Below are 18,429 nucleotides of genomic sequence, written 5' to 3'. Positions count from 1 at the left end.
GGAGGCTACTGGAGGTTTCTGGAGCTTTGGCGAGAGCTTTCTGGAGCTTTCTGGAGGCGCTGGAACGCTCTCTGGAGGATTCTAGAGCTTTCTGGAGCTTTCTGGAGGTTTCTGGAGGCGCTGGAACAGGCCCATTGATAGGTGGCGAAACATTTCACTCTTGCACTTAAGTGTCATGTGAACCAGCCTTATATGCCTTATAATGCAGTCATATGGAATGATTGGTTGTATCGGTTTAATTTGAATTCACTTGTATTTTATGCGACTAGGTACTAAACGCCTGGATTTTCATTGAGGGAAGGTAACTCATACATATAACTTCCGGTAAAAGTATACATAAGGTCCGAGTGCCTGTTAAAAGATAAAGTTTTCAAATTCTTACATTATTTCATATTTGACATCCTGAATCCAAAAATGATACTTACATGTACTGGAAACGTGGAAAAAACACCAAATCACCAACCCATTTCACTACAATACCACCCGGCTGCATTAACACGCGACGAATGAAAAACGTGGGCGTTGTAGCGCTGCCATATGTGGATTGCTGCCATTTCAGGGGAAATTTTAGGAACAGGGGTTTTGGGTGGGGAAAAAGAAAACGATACGAATGGTGTGATGAAAGTGACGTCATAATTACAAAAAAGGAACCTAACCTAACCTAACCTAACCTAACCTAACCTAACCTAACCTAACCTAACCTAACCTAACCTAACCAGACCTAACCTAACCTAACCTAACCTAACCTAACCTAACCAAACCTAACCTAACCTAACCTAACCTAACCTAACCTACTGATGTTTGCCTACCGGGGATAAGGAAAAAGTTACTTGCAGGAATAGATTGCAGGCAAGAGTAAATCAAATATTTTTAGGTTAAGTGGTCATGCATCAGGGCCTGAAGCCAGATACATAACCACTTAACCTAAAAATATTTGATTTACTCTTGCCTGTAATCTCTCCTAAGGCATTGCCTTCGGCACTGCGCTGCTTCGCCGCGAGAAGTATTATGACGTCATTATTCACAGTTGAATAGCAACTGTTAGATATCATCCTTGATTTACTTGACCTTGGCCAGCTTTGCGCAAGTAATTGCCGCCCGGCACATTGCGCTAGTGTGGAGTTGGTGTGGAGTGCGTTAGAGATTTGCGGTACCTGTAAGTATTTCATAGGTGCTTTGATATTTGGTTCCAGAAGGAATAACTATCAGATATGAAATGAGGAGGTCAAAATACATCGTATAGTATGCTTTTCATAATCGGTTCGCCACTCGGACCTTATATATACTAATACCTAACTTCCTATGAGATAACTTTAAGTTCTTACAGCCCATGGGATTGGGTCTTCTGGAAAGCCTTCATTTGTACGCATCACTCAGTTCAAGTTCAGCTCAGTAACAGGATTTCAACTGCCAGGCACCTTGAGATTTAGATTGCCATCATTGATCATTTCAATTTGAATTTTGTGTCACATTGACCTTTATCAGACCTTGGCACCCACCATAATTCAGGGGACAAACATCATTTCATGTAATAACATTTTTCTGATCACAAAAGCCTTGAAATGCATGGAATGCGTTAAAGGGACCCTTTCCTTCAAAAAAGTTAATGAATTGGCATGAAAGTGATGTCGCTCGGTTCAGGAAGACCAAAAACGAATATCTACCAAATATCACCGAAAAATATTCACCGGTTTTCAAGATATTGGGCTTTTACTTTTGTTTACTTTTTTGGGATCTCCGCTGTTCCTAGCGACTTTATTTTGGAAGTGTGGCGTTTGCGGCAGATGTTGCGTGCAAATAGCATATACCACCACTGCTTCACAAAGATGTTAGCATAAGGTTTTAAAATCGTTAGATCACCGCTGACATCACAAATTCTAAGGGGGCATCCCAATGCTTTAGCCCCTTAGAATCCGAAAACTGCAAGTTTGAAATTCCATATCTCTGAATTAAAGCATGTTTCGATGTTGTGAGTGCTCAAACCGGTATTTGCAGGCCATGGCCACCAATTTGGCTATCTCAACTCAAAACTAATGTTAAGATGGTCACTTAAACATATGTACAGTCTGTCTTAACTCTTAAAAGTAGGTACTGCGCAAAATGACGTTGGATCCATCAAGCCTTACCGAGGAAGGGCCTGTTTTGATTTGAAAGTCACCAAACCAATTGACCTGGGGAATGGACGAGAATGTCAATTGCTTCGGTGACTCAGATTTAGCAGGCCCTTCCTGGGTCAGGCTTGATGGATCCACCGTCACTTTGCGCGGTACTTTTAAGACAGACTGTACAACGAATCACCGTTTTTGCTTCGACATGGTCTCGAGAAACTGGTCAAAGGTCATTTGGGTCTCATGGGTCGTGATTTTTTTTTAGGGTACTTATAAGATCGATTGACTCGAGGGTACTACTTCCATTTCACCGGCACACTTTACGATGTTCGGAGTGTTGTTTTGAGCGACTGCTGTCGTCTGCCAGGCAGCCATGTCTTCCCTGGAGAAGCTGGTGCGTGCGCTGGAGCTGCTGCGCACCTCCGATTCGGCGGCGGGAGGCGCCACCACCCCCAGCTCGCCGGTGGAGGCCTCCCTGCGCTCCAGTCTGGCCGACCTGAAGCCGACCTCTCTGCTCTTCAGGTGAGCCGCAGCCGCAGCCGCTGTTGGGGAGTGGGCGCTGTGGACAAAATCCAGTGATTGAACTGCAACTGAGAACGTGATGAAGTTGAATGCCGTGATATTTGTTGTATTTCGGGATGGATACCGACAAATAGCGGAAATTGAAGGCACGAAAAGTTGCTGATAGGTAAAATCAGTTCATTTCGAATGTTTTGCAGTGATTTGCCAGTTTGTTTGTTTTGTTGGGTTATGTCCGATCGGTCTGACTGGACCATTTCAGAGCCGGGAGGATAATAGGGAGAGACATTGGTCTAGGCAGGCACGCTAGAGAGTCACCGGGCTGAGCCCGTCCGAATGGACAGGCCAACCAGCCCCCGAACTACTCTCTACACCCGGCTACGGGTGTGCTCCCTCGGGAGCAGCGGTGCCGCTCCAAGGGACCAGCCCGCATGAGATAAAGGTGCCTGTCCAGCCCGGAGAGAGGGTTGTGGCGTGGAGGAAAAGAATTGGAACATGCTGAAGATGGTAACGGCGGACGGGTGTGAACGACAAATAGCAGCAAATAATGAAAACAGTTGATAGATAAGCTTAGTTCATTTGGAATGTTTTGGAAAGTGATGAACAAGCCTCAGGAGCTGCCTACCCTAGTCCAGTTTCACTTCTCTATGTATGTATTCGGCTTCCTGCACTCCTCTCACGGCCCGACTCTATCAATTCCACAGGCAGCGGGAGGCGGCGCTGAGCAGTCGCGAGAAGAAGCAGTGCTGCTGCCACCTGGCGGAGGGCGTGGTGAGCGCCGCCCAGCGGCCCAGCCCTGACCAGCTGCAGCGCCACCTGCCGGCAGTCGTCGAGACGCTGCTCCAGCTGGCCGACGACGCGGACGCCGACGTGCGCACGGCTGCCGACGAGAGCCTCAACAGGATCGTCAGGGTAGGTGGTGACGGGCGCGGTGTCCGCAGTTACAAAGCACGACCTCTGGATGGATGGTTTACGCTGGCGTTTTGCACCGTATCATAAAACTTTTTTTTTTTGAAAATTGCCTCCAGAATGCTGAGGCTCGCGGCTCATCCTTTCGTCCTGATCTTAGTCTTTATAATAATGTATCGATCTCTACCAAACCGAGCCCGGTTCTTACATCATCACGTCTTGTTTCGTGTGTTTTGCAGGGCCTCTCGGAGAACAACATCGGTCGGCTGCTGGTGGAGCTGTACAAGGGGATCAAACAGGGCCACAGTCCGCGCTCGGTGGCCGCCGCGCTCACGCGGTTCGCAGAGCTCTCCAACCGAATACGGTACGGATCAACGTTCGGCTGAGGGTCGCACTCGTGTGCAAATTAATATTTGAAATCTTGCATTTACCAACAGTCATGATGTCAACTGCAATAGTTCGCGTTGTTCAATGTACAAAGATCCGGATTAGGCGACTGCTAGAGGGGTGCTCCGTATCCATTTCTTTCGTTTATTGATGTCTTAATATCATGACTTATGACTTATGACCGGGTAGTTCCTAGTGCGACTCGTACCTTGCAACATATAGCCCGTATTACCCCGTGATCTACCCCATAACTAACCGCTGCCCCTGCGTGTTCCCCTGTGATCGAGCAGACCGCAGAAGCGGCGTGCGTACGTGGTCAACCTGTTCCCGTGTATCCTGCGCCTGACGCAGCGGGCCGAGCTGGCCGTGCAGGAGAGTCTGTCGGCAGCCCTCGTCAAAATGGCGCCCGTGCTCGGCGTGTTCTTCACTGACGGCGAGACCAAGGTGAGCGGTGGCGGCGAGACCGGGACTGGTAAGGAGGGCGGGAACTTTGGTCCAGTGGTCGGGGCGAGTGACTTTCAGGATGGTGGTCGGACTTTTAAAATTTCTGTGGACTTCCTAAGTGCCTGTCGCTTCCAGTGACGGCATTAAGTAACAGCGTATATCTTTGAACAACTTAACCACATGTGTTGAGGCGTCGCACGCTCTGCAGATGACGTACACAGCCTTGCCGTTCACCGTTCACTCTAATGTTGGACTGCTCTCGAAAGTGTTACGTGTATTACGTTCTACTAGCCGGGTGAATCGGCCCGCTCATTGTTTCCGTGTTCTGCCGCCAGGCGGTGCTGCAGGCGTTCCTGCCTAACCTGGAGCACAGCCAGGCCCCGCTGCGGCGGGCCGCCAGCGCCGCCATGGTGGCACTAGTGTCTCAGTGCCGAAAACCGGAGACGTTCCTACCCTGGCTGCTCTCGACGCTACTAGGTGAGAGACAAGCGTGGGACATTAGGAGTGTGAGTCGTGAGCTGTTGTTTTGTGGAAAGTATCAGTTAGTGAAGTGGACGTTGCAGCAGACCGAACAGAGTTAGAAGGGCTATGCTGGCTTTTAGCGACAGCTGGCGATCATGTGACGGACTTTGACATCATGCGACGTTGCGTGACGGACTGTGACGTAACGTAACGTTGCATTGCCGCTGGTGAGCTATGTCGGCATCCTCATTACCCGGCACACTGGCTAGTGCCGCTGAGTGACGGTGTTTTAGTTATGTCTGTCTCCCCCGACATGCTGTGTGAACTGTGACGGCCTGTCTCTCCCTATCTCCAGACTGGCTGGTGCCGCTGCGTCCCCCGGAGTCGGAGTCGGCCGGCCGGGTGCTCGGAGTACTCCTCTGTCTCCGCGACATCACACCGCTGCTCGAGGAGCTCTGTGACGGCGTCAGTCTGGAGCGGCTGCTGCAGGTCGGTACAGACGCAGACCTGAGAACCGTGTAGGGGAAACCGAACGAGGGAATTGTTGTTTCCGGCCAGCTGCTGGGACGGCTGCTTTTAATACATTTCTGCGGGCTAAGATATTTTGATGCGGTCGTTTCTATCAGCTGTGCTAATTTGCTTGATATACGTTGGATGATGTTATTAAGCTGCTTCCCGTTCACAAGATAGAGGGATTTAACACATCGCAGCCAAAACAGGCTCACCCGATATTCCACCTCACGCCACCGAACTACTGTATCGTGTCACCTCACCATCATCTCCCCCCCCCCCCCTCCCCCGCAGCTATACGAGCTGCTGCTGCACCTGACACAGCACGCCAACCACAACGTGGTGACGTCAGCTCTGGACGCGCTGTGTCAGCTGCTGCGCGCGCCGCCCGCCGAGCTGCTGGCGGCGCTGATCACGGAGGGAGCTCTGGAGCGGAGCAGGCTCCAGCCGGACGCGGCGCCGGCCGTCGGAAAGGCCAACAGTCAGTGGAGTGTGGGGAGAGTGGGATGGGGGTGCTGTTTGAGGGCGTGTTTAAGGAACGCTTTGATGCTTTCATTCCACCTGCACTTATTTCTGCTGGCAACTGCCTGTATCGGAGATTTTTCCTGTAAACTTTCTGTAGATAGGGCTGGTACGTAAAATTCCGGATATTTTTTCATAGACCCATCCCATGATGAATAACGATCTTATAAAGGCTTTCGTCGTGAGTCCAGTCTGGCTTTGGAGATTTCGGCCAAAGTCATCTTAACTGAAAAGGCCTTCCGCTTCCCAAATCACCAGTTATTTCCCATGACGCAATTATTTCCCTTGACATTCCACTTCTCTCCTTCCCCTTTATCTCTTCGCTCGCGATATTCTCCACCTTTTCCCGCGTGCGAGCGAAGCCGATGTGTGGGGTGATTGGGCGTGCTGTGTGTGGGGCTAGGCTTGGTACTAGTGGTGTCAATCGGAACTTGAATCTTCGGAATTCCGATTTTGTCCAATGTCCAATTCGGAATTCGGTTGGACAATGGCAGCAGGCTTTGGACAACTTTGGACAATCGCTTGCTACACCTCAACATTTTTTAAAAGTAATCGTGTTTAACATTGATTGGCTATTAGAAAGCTCAGCTTTCAATATGATTAACACTTTTGAGCTGGTAACGGTACATGAAAAGCAAATTAAATATCAGTGTTGAGTGTCAACTATTGCGTAGGTGTCGGGCATCTTTGGACAAATGGCTGGCTTGGACATTTTTGGACGGACAGTTGACGTAAGCATTGGACATTGGACGGACTTTGGACATACGTTTTCTGAAATTGACACCACTACTTGGTACGCGGACTCTCCGCCTCCCGGTAATTCGGTGCCCTACCTTGCTGTGACGCTGAGGGCGGCCGGCCACCCACCTCAGGTGTGCTCAGCGTGGCGCCGTCTCTGGCTGGCGAGGAGGCTGATCTGGCCGATACCGACTCGCTGCTCTGGCCGGCGGAGGACCCCGGTCAGGACGAGCGGGGCGCGGAGACGCCGCCCCCGCCACCGCCTCCGCCACCGCCGGTGGCTCCGGCTGAGATAGAGGGTAAGTGAGTAAGGTGTGCTGCGGTGGTGACTATCGGATTGGACGTGAAATTGGACTGGGTTGGTGGCCTGTGGACTTGGTCCGCTCCGGACACTTCACTGTGGATCTGGAGCTCGAGGTTGGCTGGATTTCCTTTGGCGCTGCTTGACTTTTCACCTCATGGTAAATGTGTGATTATTTGTTCTATTGCTCTCTATCACCACCCGTGTCACCCCATGCCCCACCCTCCCCTCACTCGGGTGCCCGCGCTGACAGAGCACTCCGTGTGGACAGAGCCGCCGCTGCGCGTGGCTACGCCCCCTGCCGATGACGTCATCGATCCGTTGCGGTACGACATCACGTGTACTGACGAGACTGCCGACACTGCCTCTGGGGACACACAGGTTTGTAACGACGGGTTGGTGGTGGTGGGGCCGTCTGTAACGGGGTAACTGCGTTGAGTTGGCAGTGGAGTGGGTGCCTCGGTTAGTCGTGTAGGCACTGGTTATGTTTGAAAAGGGCATTGTCAGGTAGGTTTCGTCGTAGGTTTCAATCTCTTCTTGCATTTATATCTCTTCACAGGCAGGCTTTAGTTAAATAAGTTTGATGGGGTGCAATATTTTGCAAGGTTTGTAGTCGATGTAACTGCTGGATTCACGATTGTTTAGGTCACTCTGAATGACGCTTGTGTGTGCTCGTTCAGGGCTCGGTGGCCGGCGACATCGGGTCGCTGACGGACGGAGGGATCCCTCTCATCTACTGCTGTCGGCTGCTCGTCTCGCGGTACCTGCTCACCGGCGTACCCAAAGGCATCAGGTCAGTCAGATCGAAATTACAGAGAGCTACAGAGGAAAGGAGTGGGCCTCTCGTCAGAGCCAAGTACCGACGTAAACAGGATACTCGTCCAGCTCGAATTTCCGGCATGTAGATGCACTTACTATCAATCCATTCTGCATGATGATGCAGTTATGATGCATATCTGTCAACGTAGGTAGCTATTTTTTTTTTAAATGTCAAAATGTACTCATGATAATGCCCAGAACTTCATTGAAATATCATATTTGTTAATAATGACGTACTGTTCGCTGTACCGTTACGTTCATCTCTGCGTGTGTGTGCGCACTATAATAACTGCTATGCTATATCGTGTGTCGACAGGGGTGACCGAGAGGTGCGTGTCAGCATCAAGGTGCTGTGTGTGACCTGTATCAGCGCGGCCGTGTCACTGGCGCCCGACATACTGTCACTGCCACTGCTAATCGACAAAGATCCTGAATCAGGTCAGCTTAACATGGGTGGCAGCAACATTCTGTGAACTTAACGCCGGGATGGGGTAATCAAACCATCATTTGTTACTCTTGGGTCAATGAATTTCAGGAAATGACATTGTTCACTTGATTTCCAGAGCAGTTGCCGCTGAATGATACTTCTTGTTCAAAACTTCCTCTGAAAGGTTGATTTTGCATGCGGCAATGTATTTAGCTCGTCACTTGTTAACCTCCAATCACTCAGCGTACTGTCAGTGTCTCATTTAGTAACGCTCTCTTTCTCTCCCCCAGCCGAGTGCCAGTACCTGTGGGACGTTCCGCTGTAACCGCACCCCTCCCTGCCCTCCGTTTCCACAGCCGAGTGCCAGTACCTGTGGGACGTGCTGCTGTTTGTGGATGACGCCGACCCGCAGCTGCGCGGCGCCGTCTCCCTGCTAATCGGCACTTACCTGCGCGCCGCGGCGCTGCAGCCAGCCACCCAGGGAGACGGCACCGAGCGGCCGGCGCCGCTGAGAGCCAGGACACTGCTCGACCACCTGCAGCAGGTCAGGGGGGACGCGGGCTGTGTGAAGTCATGGTAGAATGGCGGGTTGAACAATTCACGCCGGGTTAAACAGTGGACTTAATTTCATGCCTCTGTTCAGTGCCTTCTGCAGAAGAATCGTTAGGATGCCCGGCTACGCTTGGTGAACTCATCTAAAATTACTATGGATGGTAACTTTCGACTGGTGTGATGCTCGATATATTTTAATTTATGCTGGCTCTAAGAGTAGAGACCCTCATCTTATCAAAATGTTTAGTCTTTGGCCGATTGCACAGTAGCGGCTCTGGACCGAATATGTGACGCGGCTTCCCGTCTCCCCGTTCACAGGTCCTATTAGACAGCAGTCACGTGTCGAGTCGTCAGGCGCTGGAGGGGCTCGGCCAGTGTCTGGAGCCGCTGCTGAAGGCACCCGAGTGTGAGCTGCTTCTGCCGCTGCTGTCTGCGCTGCTCCGGCTGGCCGATCACTCCTACTGGCTCGTCAAGGTGCGGACCGCGTGTCTGTCAGTGCTCCGGCCGATCCCAGAACTGGGTTTTGTGTGCGACAGCTGAATGAATGTAAATGCAGATGTGCAATGTACATTTGTGTTTCCAGATCACTGTCCGTCTGACCCTTGAATCGCTAACTTCCCTGTAATGCTTATTTTCTCTATTTAGCCAACTGTGACTCTATCCGTCGAACGTTCTCTTGGTCTATTTTCCTGTCACACCGACATGCCCATCGATTGAATCAAGAATCAAGAATCAAGGTTGTTTGGGCTCTGGAAGAAGACGTCGAGGTCTATGTTGTAGCCCATTTCTTTTTTGAATCACACGTTTTCTACATCAGTTTGATTTCTCTTGGGTCAGTCTTGTCTGTCTGCCCGATGTTTATCGTATCTTGACTTAAATTGGTTAGATGTTTTTGCCATCTTGATGTGAGAGCTTAACAAATTCCATTTATTTTTAACTCTTTGTGAAAAAATATTCCTCTCTTCAACGTCCGGTGGTGGGGCTTGTACAGTTTGAGGTAATCTCGCTCTGTTCGGTTTCTAACGTTAAATAATTGGGTGAGGTCACACTCGTGGAGCTGATGGAGGATTTTGTGGGTCTCAAGTAAGTCTCCCCGTTCTCTTCTCTCTTCTAGGGTGGTAAGCTTAAGCTGTCTCAGCCGCTCTGGATAATCTAACCCTTGCATTCCCACAACTCTTCTGGTAGCTGCTCTTTGAACTGTTTCAATCTTCTTGATATTATATTTCTTATATGGAGACCACACTTGGGGACAGAATTCAATGTGAGGGCGAACAAATGTTTTGTATGTGAGATTAAACATTGCCGGCCTCAGCTTTTCAAAGGTTCTCCTTACCATTCCCCAACTGGCATATGCTCGTTGAGTGCATTTGTTAATATGTTTGTTGAACTCCAGCGAGGAGTCAACAATAACACCCAGGTCTCTTTGTTCGTTGGTGTTCTCCAGCTTAGTACCACCGAGCATGTAGACTGGTCTGTCGGACATCATTTGTTTTGTACCGATTCGAAGGGTCTGGCACTTAGAAGCATTGCAGCATAGTTTCCATTGACGAGACCAGTGCTCAATCTCTTGGAGATCCTCTTGTAAGCGCTTCACATCTTCATGTGACTTGATGTGTCGGTAGATTTTACTGTCATCAGCAAAAATTTGCACCTGGCTAACTATTTGATCCGGCATGTCATTAATAAACAGAAGGAACAGGGTGGGACCGATCATTGAGCCCTGTGGGACGCCACTTGCCACCTTTGCCCAGCTTGAGTGGACTCCGCTGACTACAACTCTCTGTTTCCTATCGTAGAGGAAGTCTTCAAGCCAGTTAAGCAGCTGACCGCCTATTCCTGATCGGTATAATTTATGACAAAGTCTTGCATGTGGTACGGTGTCAAAAGTACACCGTTTTTTTTTACTGATTCCCTGATCCAGCAGATTGTGTCATTGTCATCCCCGAGCTGTCTGGCCGATAAGGCGTCAGTATGCCTTAGCCCGGCAGTTGCTGGGGTATTTCGCCACCCACCGTTTGCTGGGGGGGGGGGGGGGGCGTTAAACGCCCCCAGCCAATAACTCGAGAACCAATAGGCGCAGCGAAACGCACGAGGCGGCAAACGAAAGAACGCGACGAGACGCTTCAGATGAGTACTTCAAAGTTGAATTTTGAGGTCACAGGTCAGGTCAAGGTCAGGTCAAACACCTGAAATAGGGCTTTCAGTAGCATGGACTTCAGGACTTCGCAATGGGCGCCTCTCGTCATAAGCTCTGTTAAAACGGTGCACAATCCATCATATAAGGCCTACAAGAGTGTCAGCTCCATGTAGGGGTCAGTCAAGCATAGGTCGGGGTCAAGGTCAGGTCAAGGCACATATCCCCGAAAATCAAAACTGATATTCGCAGCCTGTGACACATGTTTATTGGGTAATTTGGGGCGTAGAACACGATGGTGACATTCATTTTATCATATGTGTACGTGTTTGGCTCAAAAAGTTCAATTTAAGAAATGCATGTATCATGGTCGTGAAGTACCTAGTCACGAGAAATTGCCAAGATTCAGTTCAAGATTTTGGAAAATGCGGATCGATAATCAATAATCGAAGATAGCCATTTGATTGCTCATGGTATTGGCAGTCTAATGGCGTTTACGGCATGTCTGTATGTCTATTCTGTGATTTTATATGATTTTTTGAACATATGCCGTTTTTGGTACAAAACTCAGAAATCATGACGTCACTAAAACCTCGATATCTCAATAATTTTCCAAACGATTTTTTTGAAACTTTGTCACAATAAACTTCAAACAATTCCCTACAGGTACCTAAAATTTGGCGCGCCTGCGGCGCGCCGTTTTTATGCTATGGCCCGGCGAAAAAAGTGGGGGCGTTTAACGCCCCCCCTCCCAGCAACTCGCGGGTTAGAACGCTCACCACCCTCAGCTGTCCTCCAGGTGGACCTGTGCTCGCTGGTATCAGCGCTGCCGCTGCCGGAGCTGGAGCTGCTCTGGCGCTGGGGAGCTGCCGACGACAGCAGCTACCAGCAGCTGCTGCTGGACGACCTGCTGCTCCGGCTGCTGGAGGACGTCGACCAGCGCGTCCAGCAGGCGGCAGCCACCGCCATCGTCAGGTCGGTCTGTGGAGCGAAACTAACCGCACTCTGTACCCGATTACAGGGGCAGTCTGGTGTGGATATGCCGGGGCGAGTATGGTCATGACTTATCGATCTTCCTATGAGACCGGCCATTTAATTTTGCTGCAATATCTTTGGTCGTCTTTATGCGATGTGTTACACATTCAATTTGTTTTATTCGGACCTTAGGAAGTAACTGGTTAACCATCCTAGCGTAGTTGATCACATATTTTCTTCGTCTTATACTCCGTGTCGCTGAATTTAGACATCCCGAATCTCGGCCTTATCCTCTGACCGTCTTTCCTGCTGTGTCTTCCTGTCACGCACAGCTTTTTCCTTTCTCTAACTCCTCCCTCGTTGTTTGACCCCCAGTTACGTTCAGCGAATGCCGGTCTCTAACTCCTCCCCCATTGTTTGACCCCCAGTTACGTACAGCGAGTGCCGGTCTCTAACTCCTTCCTCGTTGTTTGACCCCCAGTTACGTACAGCGCGTGCCGGTCTCTAACTCCTCCCCTGCTGTTTCACCTCCAGTTACGTACAGCGAGTGCCGGTCTCCGCCGAGCCGGACGGCTGGGTGTCGGAGGCGGCCGGCCGGCAGCGCTCGGCCCTGCTGCCGCCGCCGCAGCCCTGGGGTACCGGTCTCCGTGTCACCGGTCCCGGCCGGGGGGCCGTGCCGCCCTTCAGTGAGGCTGGTGGACCGGCCCGGCCCGAGCTGGGCGCGGCGCTCTCACTGGTGGTCGGCAAACTGATCAGCACTCTAATGATGACCGACTCGAAACACATGGTGGTGAGTGGAATGGTTACTGGGAGGCTGCATTGTGTGTGTGGGGGGGGGGGCGGGGGGGGGGGGGAATTCAGGCCGGACGGGCCAGGAATTAAATCAGGTGTCAATGTTTTATTCTTACCGCTCACGTAGTCCGTACTACTTTTGTAAATCTCGTCTACACAAGTATTGTCTGACCCGTCGGTAGTGTAAATGGTTTCTATGGTCGGCTTGCCATCGAATCTGTTTCGTCTCCGGCTGACTGACTCTCCTCTGTCCGCCGGTCCACACCAGTCGGGAACGGTTCTGGCGCTCAGGGCTCTCATGGACAAGATGCCGGCCACTGTATACCCGGAGGCCTGGCAGGTCAACCACAAACGGTGAGCAATACCAATGAGGAACCAGTAAAGAACGGAATCTTGTTGTTTTTATGGCATGATTACGTTCTTTCAAGCGGCGTGAAATGACAGTGTCTTTTTGCATGTATGGTAAATGAAAAATAATTATTTTGTTAATACTGTGCCGCTTCAGACGACAGTGATAGTTCGCTGACAAGCTTTATGTTCCCCCGCCAGGTACCGCCGCGGTCTGTACCAGCTGTGCGTTTCCATGGTTACGTCCACACAGCTGATGCACGACCTGGCCACACACAACAACCTGGTGCACCTGGCCGCCAGCCTCGCCGCCGGTGAGCTACACCAACGTAATGCACCTGATCATACACAATAACCTGGTGCTCCAGCTGATCAGATATACCAACCTAATGCACCCTGGCCATTAGCCTCTCCGCTGGCCAAGTATTAACCTGACCACAGGACACACCGTATAATTTTTCAATTGTACGTCTATCGGATTTGTTATTTCTTCGCACCCTGTAAGCCCCTCTTCCCTTCCCATATACCCCAGCAGTAAGTCCACTCTCCTGCAGGGATCTGTGTTCGCCAGCAGCGAGCCCGTCCATCCCAGAGCCGGGAGGAGCGGCTGCGGGCCAACTGGGACCTGCTCGAGCCGCTGGTGACCCACGTGATGCGTGTGATGAACATCTACAGCCACCTGGTCGGCGACACGCAGCCCACCACGCCGCAGAACAAGTCAGTGGCGCCGGCGGGGATTATGCTGGGGTTGAGGGATTATTGTTAAAAGACGAGCTGTCTCACTTTGCTAGACTATGACGGATGAAGCAGGCTCCGAAACGGGGTCTGTCGCTAAACATGAAAGTATTATAACTGCAGTTTAATGGGAAGATGCATGATGCATTTTCCCTACTCGTTGCAAACTTTATTTCTTTCTCTGCAAAGGTGTAAATGTAACGTCCACTCAGCCGCCGGCTATGCACTAATAAATGTTTGACGCTGACAGGTCGAGTCTGCCCAGTTTTCCGACGGCCAGCTCGCTGTCGCCGATCAAAAAGCGCAGCACCCCGGAGCGGTCCAAGTCTGCCACGTCTACCACCACTACCTCCACGGCAGCGTCTTCCACGCCCGCACCGGCTCCCGCCTCTGCCGCCTCCGACCGAGCTGGTACGTACTGAGCTTATTAGGCACCCCCAATGTAGCCTTCGTGAGTCGTGACGTTGCGTGGCTCTGAGTGTTGCATGCGGCAGGTCAGAGCTGTCGCCAAAGTAGGTTTGCTTTCTCTTGGAACAAAGTGTGCCGAATTCGGGGCAGTTGCTGAGCTGAGTATTGATGTCCTGAAAGTTGAAACCCAAAATTATCAATTCTGACCGACTAGGTCGGTGTTTCATGTTGTTCGCTGTTGTTGCATCGTTATAAAGCAGGTGCCACGTTGCGACTTGGACTGCTACGGGTTTCCGAATTCCTTTTTAACTTTGTCCTCCTCGGGGACGCTCCTTGATGTAGGTACTACAATTGATGCCGACTTCTTCGATTTTCTTCGTCAGGTTCACAAGAGCGGGAAGAGAAGGAGGCGGACAAAAAGGTCCGGCAGGCTGTTGGGTTCTTCATGTCATCTTCTGAGTACCAGAAACTGTACTCGATGCTCAAAACCATTTACGAGACATTCAAGGTACGTGATGAGCTGAGGTTGTATATTTTGTGGTGAACTGAATCAGTCCTTGTGCGCCCATGTTTTTTTTCTTTTCTTGAGAATAGGGTTCGGTCATTCCATTTTACGATGTAAGCATTGGCGATCCATGATTGACTTCAGCTCGCCGTGACTCCCAGCTGCGTTTCCTTTCGCTAACAGCCCCCCCCCCCACTCTGCCGACAGATCACGCTGAACGCCCAGAGCTCTGAGAAGCTGCTGGGCGTGCTGTCGGGCTGTCTGACGGCGCTGGGCATCCTGCTCGAGCTGGTTGGCACGGCCCAGGTGGCACCGCTGGCTGAGGAGCTGCTCGGATACGTCACCGGGCTGATTCGACTGGCACCGGCGCTGGCGCTGCACTGCGTGCTACAGGTGGGTGTGGAGTGAATGTCTGGGGGATGGTTCACTTCGTGTTGCAGGTGGCTGGTTAGAGACGTTGGGATGTGAGAGAAGATAGACTCAATCTAAATAATTTAGTTAGGTGAACTGTAGACAGTGTTCGGTCGGTTGATTGAGAACGTGGCACCTTTCGTATCCCAAACTATGGTTCCATGGTTATTGCGTCCGGAGGCTGTCAATTTTTAGCCTTTTTTAGTCTTGCATTATTTAAGGACCCTGGTGGTCATCATTCACTCTTAACCTTCACCTCAATGTCCGCTCAACATTTTTATCGTCGTCGCCCTCCTACTATTGCTCTTTCCATTATCGGTCCTCCGCTATCTCTGCTAACGTCCCGCCGCCGGCTCCCGCCATTTTCAGCTGCTGCGCGCCATGTTCGGCTCTGCGGACGCTGCTCGACCGTCGGGCTCGGCTGGTCACCTGTCGCGGGACGCCAGCACGACGTCGTGCGCGGCGGACGACGAGCCGGGCCTGTACCAGGCGTGTGTGAACGGGCCGTACGCCGAGCTGGCCGCGTTTGTGGCCACCTCCCGGCGACTGACGGCGACCAACGAGGAGGGCACGTGGGTGTGGCGGGGTGTCGGGGAAGAAGGGGAGTTAATGGAGGGGAGGGATTTCGGCGGAATGGGGATAGTATAGGAGCTGGAGAGGGGATGCGGCGGCGGAGGGACTGGTAGCATACAGTGGTCGAGGGCATCATAATAAGGCTTCCTAGTGTTTTGTTCATTCTGACTCTCATATTAGCGATTGTACAAATTCTAAGGTACACAATTTTAGAATCAAACAGCTGCAGTCTGCAGGAAAACAAAATGTATGATATGCTTCTGCGCTTTGATGAGTCATCTGCTCATGCATTTCAATCTCAGCAGACTAATTGCACCGTGGCACTGGCACCATCGTTCCAGCTCTCCGTCACTGTACCTAAAGTCACTGCTCTATAATTCCAGCTCTCCGTCGCCACGGCCGGAGTACGACAGTCGCCGGCCGGGACTCAGTTCCGGACGCAGTACCGACAAACAGGCACTGGCCTCCTATATCCGCGTCTTCGAGCCGTCCGTCATCAAGGCGCTCAAGGTGGGCAGGCGTAAAGGGAGAGGGAGACCAGGGCTTGTTTAAAAAAATGTATATGTCGACTTGTCCTTGCCAATAGTGTGTCTGCTAGATGCCACATTCAGACCGTTCATAGGACCGCCGGCCCTTAGCTGATGTGCTCGACCTTCTCAAGCATCCCTCCTCTCTGATTGACCATACCTCGCGCAGATCGCCCCGAGAATAGATGTCCAAACGCTCCCTCCATTCTCTCTTCAGCTCTACACGGTAACCAGCGACCCGGAGGTGCAGAGTCCGGTACTCTGGCTGCTCATTAACCCCCTGAAGGCATGTTCAGACACTCCCCCTCCTCCCCAGCTGTACACTGTGACGAGCGACCCAGAGGTGCAGAGTCAGGTACTCTGGCTGCTCATTCAGCTAGTCCAGCTGCGAGTCAACTACTGTCTGCTCGACTCGGACCAGATCTTCATCGGCTACGTCATCAAACAGCTGGAGTACGTCGAGGAGGGACAGATGAAGTGAGTGGCTCAACTTTAATGAAAAAAGGACGGCCAGACAGGGAACATGTTTTATGTTAGACAACTATTAAATTGTGGGAAATTTCGCAGGGAGGTATGATAAGTATGGAATAGCATCCAACCCAACGAATATTTCTTTCCAATTCTTGCATGTTCAAGGTATCGTCTGTTCAGCTGATTTTCTTAACTTATTTGGCAGATGACGCGTCAGTTATTAATGCTCTCCAGAGCCTTACTCGTATCTTTTTCTTTGCATTATGATTCGCGTGTTACGAGTCGTGATTGAATGGGATACTGGTTACCCTGCCTGACTGTTTTGCACCCTAGTCGACGCTGTATCGCATTTTGACCTGACCCTTTATGACCGTCCGCCAGGGAGGGTAACCAGGTGATCCCTGCCATCTTCCGGTTTCTGGTGGCATTGTCCTACGAGCGCTACCACTCCAAGACGATCGTCTCCATACCCAAGGTCATCCAGCTGTGCGATGGCCTCATAGCCAGCGGTCAGCCGCCGGAGACTTACGGTACGGAAGTGACGGGGAGCGGTGGTGTGGGCTGGAATCTCAAACGGCAGACATCTACTTGGTATTCGGTGATCCTCTCCAATATCTTAAGATATATAACGTGCTACCCAATAATGATGTGGGCTTACTTCGAACGTTAAACAGCTGAACAAGTTTTTATGGTATTTTGTTTATTTCACTTTTAGTGCTTGTGACGATTTTAAGAACTGATTTCAAGAAGTTTTGGCTGACAATTAAGTTTACCGGGTAGCCCTTTTTACATAATTCTGCCGTCCAAAGGCAAAACCGCATATGTCGGGTCAGGTCATGAACCGACATATGCGTTTTTGCCTTTGGATTGCAGAATTGTTCCTGTAGTCATGCTGCAACTTTTATGAAATGCCACGCTGTGCTCCAGCCACCCATCACTCGTATACCGTCTCATATCCCGCACCCAGTTGGCCTAACCTCCTCTGTCCGATCCGCAGCGCTGCCTGCACTCCGTCCCATCGTCGAGGACCTGTTCGTATCGGCTCGGCCGTCGGTGCAGGACGCCAAGGAGCTGGAGGCGCAGAAGGAGGTGCTGCTCAGCATGCTGCTGCGACTGATCCAGTACCCGGAGGTCAGTCAGGACCGGCGGGGTGTGTTGGAGCGCGAGCCGGCGACGGGAGTAGGGTCAGTGATCTGTCAGCGGTTTCGTTTCTGATCGTGCGACTGAATGAAGTAGCTTGAGCTTGGTCAACGGTTGCATGAGTCAACTCCAGAAATGAAAGTTCGGTTGGGTCAGTTTGCCTCAAGACAGTGGCGTCATATACAAGTCTTTGCTGTCATTTATGATATTTTGTTCTTTCCTACTCACTACATTGTATGCAAGAACTTATCCCTGACCTCGACCAGTTTCCCCGCCAGCTGCTGATCAACTGACTCCTCCTCATCATGATATGCTGATTCCTCATCTCAATTCCCCATCAGGTCTGACCTATCCCCTCTCTCCCCGTCAGGTTCTGGAGCTGGTGTCTCTGGCCGTGTGTGAGTCCCGCCGGGACGGTGAGGAGCGCTGGCGGCTCGCCTCGCGCGCCGTCCTGGACGCCCTGCTGCCGCCGCTGCTGCAGCTGCACGTACGACTCGACTCGCCCGAGGCGCTGGCGGCGCTCCACCGGCTGCTGGCGGCGCTGTGCCCGCGCGCCCTCCGGCCCGCCGAGGACCTGCTGTCGGGCCTGCTGAGACACCCGGTCGGCGTGGTGAGTGGGGAAGGGCTGAGTCCTGTCGGTTCAATTCATGACTTCGGTTTGCTTTGACCCAGTGCCTATGAGCTGTATGCTAGCTTGGTTTATTTTATCGTT

The 18,429-nt window shown here is 51.4% G+C and overlaps 1 protein-coding gene across 1 annotated transcript; it reads left to right on the top strand.

The window, feature by feature from the left end:
• Positions 1-240: 240 nt before the first annotated feature.
• LOC122371496 (huntingtin-like) lies at positions 241-18,384 on the top strand. The gene is made up of 28 exons (XM_043347872.1): positions 241-301; positions 2,476-2,630; positions 3,332-3,539; positions 3,776-3,900; positions 4,214-4,367; positions 4,703-4,844; positions 5,185-5,318; positions 5,634-5,820; positions 6,734-6,898; positions 7,172-7,281; positions 7,581-7,693; positions 8,036-8,157; positions 8,503-8,690; positions 9,017-9,172; positions 11,632-11,807; positions 12,342-12,597; positions 12,868-12,953; positions 13,149-13,261; positions 13,502-13,664; positions 13,933-14,093; positions 14,474-14,598; positions 14,803-14,988; positions 15,376-15,578; positions 15,963-16,089; positions 16,423-16,583; positions 16,959-17,107; positions 17,575-17,708; positions 18,088-18,384. Exons 2-28 carry the CDS (start codon positions 2,482-2,484, stop codon positions 18,382-18,384), a joined length of 4,290 nt encoding a protein of 1,429 aa, XP_043203807.1. The 5' UTR covers positions 241-301; positions 2,476-2,481.
• The last annotated feature ends 45 nt before the right edge of the window (positions 18,385-18,429 follow it).

Source organism: Amphibalanus amphitrite, unplaced genomic scaffold (assembly GCF_019059575.1).
Source record: "Amphibalanus amphitrite isolate SeventyFive unplaced genomic scaffold, NRLGWU_Aamphi_draft 000036F_arrow, whole genome shotgun sequence".
NCBI classification, from domain to species: domain Eukaryota; kingdom Metazoa; phylum Arthropoda; class Thecostraca; order Balanomorpha; family Balanidae; genus Amphibalanus; species Amphibalanus amphitrite.
This window is presented reverse-complemented; position numbering and strand designations above follow the sequence as displayed.

What these genes read in the sequence shown, in the direction of transcription:
- LOC122371496 (XM_043347872.1), top strand. Translation starts at nt 2,482, where the DNA reads ATGTCTTCCCTGGAGAAGCTGGTGCGTGCGCTGGAGCTGCTGCGCACC. An exon ending in TCACTGACGGCGAGACCAAG is followed by an intron (nt 4,368 to 4,702) that starts GTGAGCGGTGGC and finishes TTCTGCCGCCAG; the next exon opens with GCGGTGCTGCAGGCGTTCCT. An exon ending in GACTGATCCAGTACCCGGAG is followed by an intron (nt 17,709 to 18,087) that starts GTCAGTCAGGAC and finishes TCTCCCCGTCAG; the next exon opens with GTTCTGGAGCTGGTGTCTCT.